Genomic DNA, 8608 nt, shown 5'->3' on the forward strand with positions numbered 1-8608 from the left:
ATAACAAATAAAGAAAAGCTACAGAAAATCATAGGTAGGCCAGTACAAATCAATAAGCAAACAAATGGGCCTGTATAATACAGAAAATGCATTCTTTCAAAATGTCCTTTACTTCCTAAATGGAATATTCCTTAGAAGTAATTCTTAAATCAATTTTTCCGCAGGTTAAAAATAACTTGGTCTAATACGTCTTTTAGCTATTATAAACTAGACAGTCATAAAGTAATAAAGCAACATATAAATTATTAGAAAAATATTTACCAAAACAGGATTTAATTTCATTTCACTAGATGGGATATATGCCTGAGGGTTTTGACTTTCTCCTTTTTAGAACAGGAACATTTCAGTGAGTGCATTGGAATGGGCTTTTCAACAATGCCATAAGCATTCTCAAAACAGTCTTCCCCATCACAAAATCAGCAGCATAAATCACCTCATTCAAAAGCTGTGTTCAAAGAATCAAACCAATAAAGAAGGCTAAACTTTATTTATTTTTGCTCTCGTTAGTTGATTTCAGCCTTGCAAATATCTTGATTAATGATAGATATTTTTAGAAATGTTTATTTATGAATGAAGCTGGGCACAGATCCTTACACCAGCAGTGCTAGCAGCTGGTAGCAGCAGTAGTATCATGAATTTGTGTTTGATTTCAAAGAAGATACTGTGAAGGCCAAGGCAAGGCTGATGACAAACAAGAACAATAAGAAAGCATAAGATTGAAGATCCTGTTTCTGAGAAGGGATGACCTTATGTAACTTGTGTAAAGAAACTTCACATTTTGGCCGATTTGAATGAGAGACTTGTTTTAATTTGCTGCTCCCTCAGCTTTGTTTTGGAAGAGACAATGAGCAATGATTTTTTTCATACCACTCAGAGATTTAGAGATACCTAGGTTTTATCAAAGTTACGTTTCACTCCACTCTGAGTTTTACCTGTTTTAGATCGATTTGGGCTCCAAATTCAATGCACATTTTAATCATGTCGAGGTCCCCACTTTGAACTGCCAAATGAAGGGGACTGCACTTTCCATTATTGGTAAAATTGATGTGGGTTTTAGCAGAGTGACCCAATTCTTCACCTGAGAGATGAAAAATAAATGGATTTTTTTAAAAACAAAAATGAAATAACAGAAGATACAAAGGCTTTCAAAACAAGTATATTAAGTGTGGAATAATATTTTCCCCCTCAAAATATGAACCTCTCACATCTATCATTAAACAGTGGATTAAGACACTAAATTTCAGGAAAGCAGCTTGTTTGTTGCTGCAATCATATAAAAGTTGTGAGCATGAATTGCCCATAGGAATAACTGCGTTAACTTCTTGTAAGTTCAAACACAGTTATAAGTGCTTGTTTCCATGGTTCTTTGAGAACTCAAGCAGTAAACTGATAATGCTAAATCCTACTCACTGCTTGGGAACAATATGCTTACCTTTTTTTAAAAGAATTTCCATACATGTTTTTGCACCTGAAAATGCGGCTGCATGGATAGGCATACATCCCGTTTTGTTTGGTTTACATATTTTCCCTCCATTTTCAATCTGAAAAATAATGAAGCTCAATACAGCTTAATGACATACAGAAAAATCTGACAAATGCACATACTATTTCAGGTATAGTCTCCTGTATAGCTGTCTCTTTGAATACGCATTTATGAAGTTTATATACAAGCATCTTTTGCATATTATATCCATACATCTATACATGCATATGCTTCATTTTGTGAGGGACCTGCAAAAGCAGTTTAAGTTTTTTCCTGAAGTTTGCCACTCAGATAATTACATATATATATATATATATATATATGCTCTTAAAAGATTAAAGTTTCTTAGTAACCCATTCAAAGCAATTTGAATACTAGGTCTATGGTTAACCTTCCTGCATTTAACAAAGAGACAGGAACAGAATAACACTGCACCAAGATAGACAGAAGCACATCAAAAATGATTATACATACCAGGAGTGTCAGCGCTTCAGGATTATCCTTGTAACATGCTACAATTATAGGTGTGTTTCCTGCTTCACCTTCCAAATTAACATCTGTACTGCTATGCTGGACTAAAATCTAAATGTTTAAGAAAACATTCAGTCAATCATAAGCCAAACAAAATAACAAAAGCCTACTCCATTATTTTTGTTGTTTACCACCCATAGCACTCTTGCAACTTTTTCATTTTGCATGCCAAATGCCCACAGTGCATAGGCAGAGGAGGGACAAAATTCAGGAGAATGTAAACATACGCAGAGTATTTTAAAGTCTGATTTAACAATTTCCCCAGCAATGTGAGAAAATATTTTCTGTAGCAAATTACAGATGGAGATTTTCAACTGAAGTTTGTTTTAATGTCTTCTGATATTCTCTATTCCCTGGTAAGTGGCAATATTGTGGAATCTGCTCAATTAGGTATCTATTGGACAGTTATATATGACGAAGGGAGATGATGCTTGAGGAGAACTGAGACCCTGCCAGTCCTGAAATCCTGCTTCAGTTTCTCTGCTAACACCTGACACTGAGCTATCAATCTCATCAAGTACCATTATGACTGCTTGCAGCATTTTTTGAGAAGCAACGGATCTGGAAATTATAATAACCATATTGTACTGCATATTTATTCCCCTAGCTACATATTTATTTAATTGTCTTTCAGTAATTCCAGTGATTTTTTTCTGTATTAAAGGAATTGGCAGATTTTAATCACTCTCAGGCAATTTGGCAATAAAAACCAAAGGAGAATTATCCTGAATAAACAACAGAGTGGAGAAAAATTGAGAGCATAGAGAGATCAAGAACAGAGCTGCAAAAGCATCCAAGCCCAGAAGCTGATATAATGACATTCCTGAAAATGAGCTTTGTATTTCAGATTTTATTCTTCTTAATTCATAATAAATACAGATTTTGTAAAAGATGTGAGGAGAGTGAAACATTTCTAAAGGACTGAGTCTTGAATACAGGTATATGTGTTTCTTTCTTTTGTTTAGATGAATTAGAAAAAGTGAAAAAAAGGGAAAGGCAAGTGATGTGATGTTAAGGTTGCATTCACCTAATAAATGGAAGAACACTTAGAGCCATGGTCTAGCAACCGCAGCAGTAGTGGATCAAGGGTTGGACTTGATGATGTCAGAGGTCCCTTCCAACCCAGCTGATTCTATGATTCTATGAAATTCTAAAATTCTATCCAAATGCTGCATTTGAAGTGAAAAATCCTCACTGCACTTAGACAAAGGGATAAAAAGTTATGCTGCTTAAAATCTCAATGCTTTTGCTATTTTACAAGGTTCAATATGGACACCTTAGTAATTTCTTCACAATATATTTTTGTGATTTTTAATTGCAGTTAGTTCTGCTACTAATCAATTATTAGAATGTTGGTCTTAAGAACTGTGCTTTCTGATTAATTTTAATCTGTTTTTATTAGAACTAGTTTCAAGAAAGTGTTGATACTTCTAAGACTTCTTAAATAATTGTAATAAAAACAAATCAGAACATTATAATATGAAATAACACATGGCTACATGAAGTTTTAGTGTTAAAAAGAACCTTTTTAAAGAACATTCCTTGTGTTTGAAAAATTGAAAAGCATTTTCCATGAAACACAATAACTACTATCATAGCACAAATATCAGTATTTCTAGAAATCAGTCAGTTACTTTTTACTTGCTCTGCTTAGACACGAACACTTCCATAAGCATCATATGTTACACATCCTACTCCCTAAACAAAACATATGAGGAAATACAGCATATATCAACAAGGTCTTCGTGCTTGGCACACAGCTGCTGTTGAGCTACTTATCAACTGTATATTTTCGTGGACTTTAGACTTACCTTCACAATTTCATTATGCAGGGACTGAACAGCCATATGCAAAGGTGCCATCATATTGGAGTTGAGAATGTTGGGATTGGCTCCTCTGCTGAGAAGCAAACGAACACTTTCAATCTGGTTTTTCTTTGTGGCCCAGTGCAGTGGGGTATTTCCAGAAGAATCCATCACGTTTAATACTAGGTCAAAGGAGAGAAACCAAACTAAAATAAAAACCAAAACAAAACCATCAAAAGTTCTGATTGCAATGGGAAACAAAAGGTGTCTTTGATGAAGTTACAGATCTCTGGCACCGCATTTCTTCGAAGAAAGAAAGGAAAAGATTTCCTGTCATGCAGTGTCTATTTCTTGCCCACTATTACATACTTTTTTTTTTCACCCCAAGAGTCACTTGATTTCCCTCTTTCCTTGACTATTCTCTTTCCTTTTATTTGACTTTGCAGCCATTGCTTTAGAGGCTGCACAGAACAAGTAAGTGTGAATAACTGAAATAAGAGATAACCAATAAATGCTTGCAAACTGTAAGGAAGTTAAAGATCGTATCTATTCTATTTCACTTAAGAACACAGAAGTAAATCAAGTCACACCAGTTGTAGAAGTGGTCTGTTCTACACATACATTTTGAGTTTGAAAATTGAAGATAAACTTCAAAATATATTCTAAAAAAATAGGATGAAAATTATATACTGAAAATAAAAAGAATATGTTTCAGCCAGAATAATCTAAAATTAGAATGGTCATCATTAGGTGAAAAAATGAGCTTTTCAGGGCCATTGGAGGTTTGCTCAGTAGTCTAAAGTCTATCAGTGCAATCTGCTGTAGTTCACAAAGTTTATTATATAACAGACACATAACAGAAAGTCAGACCTACTGTACATCACTGTAGTTTTCTTTTTCATATCTGAAGACTGATACTTTGTATCAAACAAAGTAAGACACTTATGGATTCACTGCATTAGAGACAAAACAGTTCTAACATAACAAGGGTCACTCAAACCACACCCAAGAGAGTGCAAACTGTGGCAGACAGTTTGAATTATATTTCAATCTATAAATGGAGATAACACATACCAGTTCTGTTTCAGTTGGGCGATGGACACTTCGATTATTGAACTTTTTTATTCTGTTAAATAAAATAGTTGATAAAATGCATGTTACCTTCAAAGGAAGAGTCGTCTATGATCAACTGCATTAATTCTATTTGTCCTCCTTCTGCAGCATGATGCAGTGGGGTGGCATTTAATTCATCTACTTTTGTAAGACCAGAACGATTCTTCTTAATGAAGCTCCGCAGCCTACAGGCGCTTCCATCTGAAATAACCTATTTTGGATAGAAATATTCTCATTTTCTGATTCTCCTAAAGGCAAGAAGTTAGCAATGCTATAACGTGTTTCTATGGGCAGCTTACCACTCAATAATTCTCCCCCAACTGTCTGGTTTCATACAGAAGTTTACAAATCCTGATCAGATTGGGCCAACAGTGAAACTCAGATTGATTTAATCAACTGCAAAATCAGATCCAGATGAGAAACTGTGCAAAATTAAAACGGAATTCATCTTGAAGACATTATTTTCTCTTCTGCAGTGAGCTCAAGATCCTCCTTCCACAGTGCAAAATCTCAAACAAGCAAATTAATCACTTATATTTTTATATTCTTTCCTGCAGTGGCCATGTCAAATGAATCCAACAGAGAGGAAAAACTAATAATCTTAATAAGTTTCTTTTTTAGATCTTTCTACAGAGACCCTATGTCCTGAGCTTTCAAGCTCCGCCATCGGGCTTCTGTGATGTTCTTTATGTCGGAGCAACCAACATATTTTTTAGTTTCAGCAGCATGCTTAGACTATCTCACAGGCTACTACTCAGTCTGAAACTGAGATCTCAGTATCATCACAGTGATACTCTGACAGCTGAGCCTGCACCTACTGACAGTTTGATACATTCCAGATACTGTGATTTACAACCAAAGCCCCCTATGGAAGCATGCTGATTCTTACTTTATGATATTCTCCAAATATTTTTTGTTAGACTGATTCAAAGCCCGGAAAACTGATAGAAAAAATGTTTGCAGTAGAATGGGCAGGAATTTAACAAACAGTTGTTAAAAATTAGGAGAGAATAAAAAAGAAAAACAATTCAACAAAATTGGGAGGGGAGAAAGGGAGAAAAATGCATATCAAAAGTAATGTAAACCTTCCCAAAGATGTGTAAGCAAAGAAAAGAATAAGAAAGGAAATCCCCTAAAATCACTGTTCCCTTCTCAGTTGGAAAAGAAAAAGAAAACTTTGCTCTACAGGATCCCCTGAGTCACAAAGTCTCAGCAATTTTTGCTGTCATTAAGCAAATATACATTACGGGGCAGCCCACTCGTGTGCTTAAGCACGTGTTTAACTTCATTCAGGATACTAGTCCCACTGACTTCAGTGAGGTTACTTGTGTCAATAATAGTATTTGTCAATAACAATATTTGACTGAGGCCAAATACAGGGTTAGCATCTGCTTCAGAAGTGCAATCAGAAAAAGCTAATAGAAAACATGTGATGTAATTGTGGAAAGGGTATTTAAGATGACTCAACTATCACAAAGATAACAGGCCAATTACATATTCAAATATCTATACATTTTATACACATCAAAAAGCTATTTAGGAAAACCTTGTTACAGAGTCCAGTATTTTGTATTCCTTCTAATGTTCCTTTTTTATGTCTATTGATGTAGACCACATTTTGCCACTCTTAACATTGGATTTACTTTTCAATGTCAGACAAAATGTAGTATGATGATAATTTCCATCAATATAAATAAGATTTATCAGCCAATACTGCTGTGTTTCATTAGCAAAATAGGAAAAGAAGAATTCAGTTAGGTGTTCTCAGTACTTCAGTTGGTAAAAACCAGCAAAGCAAGTGATTGTAAACTGCAGCTCGTTTGCCCTTGCCTGAACAGCTCTGTAGTGCCAGGTCACCCACTAGGGTGATAAAACACGTTATGCTGAAGAGGTGTTGCTCGGGTCTACACCTAGCACACAGAAAACATAGATGGCTGGAAATGATCCCAAGAGGTATCTAAACTCATCTACAAACTTTGTCAAATTTGTTTAGCTTGCTGTTAAAAATCTCCTAAGTTACCCAAGTCTTCCATCCTGTAAGCAACCTCTTCCTTTGCTTAATTATTCTTATCCTTAAAAATGGGCCTGCCCAAAGTTTGGTCTAGGTTGCCTAGCAGCAATATAAATACATTACTTCTCATCCTATTATCTATTAAAAATGGAAGATTTTATGTCCTTCCTGGCTGCAATTTCATATTTGTAGGTTGCACTGCTGGTTCTTTGTCCCTCCATAATAGTTCCAGTTCTTCTAAACTTTCTTTTTGGGACATTTTTGCTTGATAGTCTACTCATTCCTGCCATGACCCTCCTTCCATGGACCTCCTTCTCCTGCACAAGGATGGGATGTGAGATCCGCACCAGCCGCCTGCCACCCACCACCCACATCCTCCTTCTCCTGCTCCCCTCCTGCCTTCCCGCTCACTCCAGTGCAGACTTGGCCAGACAACACCTGGGCATCCTGTGCCTTCCCACGCCACAGCCAAGTCAACTGCCAGCCTGTCTCCCGTCCCTCACGGCTCCACTGAGTGAGCAGAAAGGGTCTCCTGGAGGGAAGGCTCCCTGGGACATAACCACTGCCGAACCCGCACAGCTGTCTCCAGAGTCCTACCGCACCTTCATCCACCTCAACTTCGCCTACCTCACCCTCCACCTTCAGCCCTCGTCCCCACCACCAGCCCGGTCCCGCCGCCCCCTCCCCGCGCCCTCGGCACGCACCTTGAAGACATCCTGCGAGGCGACGGAGGCCGCGTCCGCCTCGCAGGCGACGCCCTGGTAGGAGCTGGAGGCGGCCGCCTTCTCCCGCGACCGGCAGAGCCGCAGCAGAGAGCGCTTCATGCCGCCCGCCCGCCCGGCTCCGAGCAGCGCCCGCCCCGTCCGCTCCGGAGACCTGCGAGGCGACAGAGCGAGTGACGGCGGGGCCGAGGCCGCTCCTGGACACCCCGCGCCGGCGGGGGAGGCGGGGAAAGCGGGCGGGGGCCATCCCGATCCCGCCGCTCCCCGCCGGGGCGGGCATCCCGCCGGGCGGCGGCTCCCACCGCCAGCAGGCAGGGCCCGGGCGGGCCCCGGGGACGCGAAACGTCTGTGCCCTAAATCACTGCTACCTACCCCCATATTACCCTCCCGGCTTTAAACCAGGGACTTGACTTGTCTAATGTCAGCTTCTCAGCATTTACTTTGTAGCCATAAAAGTTTATTGCAGAATTTGTTTTACTGGCAAGTTTGGAGAGGAGTAGGAAGGCTGTAGGAAGAGTACAGAAAGAAGCAGCACGACGTGTTTCAAAGGGTTACTCCCTAAAGCGCCCTTTATGGAAACGTGTAACTCGGGGAACTAACAGTTTACTTAATGCAGCTTAGGAAAGCAGTAGGAGTCATAGCAGGTGATTTTTTGCCTGTATGATCATGGTTTATGGCAAGCTGCTGCTTAAGCACTGCCAAAACCAAGTGTCACACCCCATACAGCCTATTTAATAGCCATCAACAAGCAATTCTCTGTTATATTGCTCATTCCCCTTTTTAATACACTTTATACTGTCTGTGCCACAATATCCTGTCGCACTAAGTGCCATAATTTCATTATATATTCGTGAAAAATGCTTTCTTTTACCACTGGCTTCACTTAGTGCTCCCTGGTGTTTTTATTTTGAGAAATGGAGTGTTCTTTTGCATTTTTTCATCC

The 8608-nt window shown here is 38.8% G+C and overlaps 1 protein-coding gene across 1 annotated transcript in view; it reads right to left on the bottom strand.

Moving 5' to 3' along the window:
• Nucleotides 1-8012, bottom strand: part of TRPA1 (transient receptor potential cation channel subfamily A member 1) — a 32496-nt gene extending 24484 nt beyond the window's left edge. The window contains exons 1-6 of the mRNA XM_051768429.1: nt 7648-8012; nt 4981-5143; nt 3826-4001; nt 1958-2065; nt 1433-1541; nt 933-1078 (exon numbers count right to left, since the gene is read on the bottom strand). Of these exons, the coding sequence (XP_051624389.1) occupies nt 933-1078; nt 1433-1541; nt 1958-2065; nt 3826-4001; nt 4981-5143; nt 7648-7767 (822 nt within the window). The 5' untranslated portion in view covers nt 7768-8012. The remainder of the gene's footprint in view (nt 1-932; nt 1079-1432; nt 1542-1957; nt 2066-3825; nt 4002-4980; nt 5144-7647) is intronic.
• Between the last annotated feature and the right edge of the window lie 596 nt (nt 8013-8608).

Source organism: Manacus candei, unplaced genomic scaffold (assembly GCF_025592945.1).
Source record: "Manacus candei isolate 608988 ecotype Guabito, Panama unplaced genomic scaffold, ASM2559294v1 h1tg000008l, whole genome shotgun sequence".
Classification (NCBI taxonomy): domain Eukaryota; kingdom Metazoa; phylum Chordata; class Aves; order Passeriformes; family Pipridae; genus Manacus; species Manacus candei.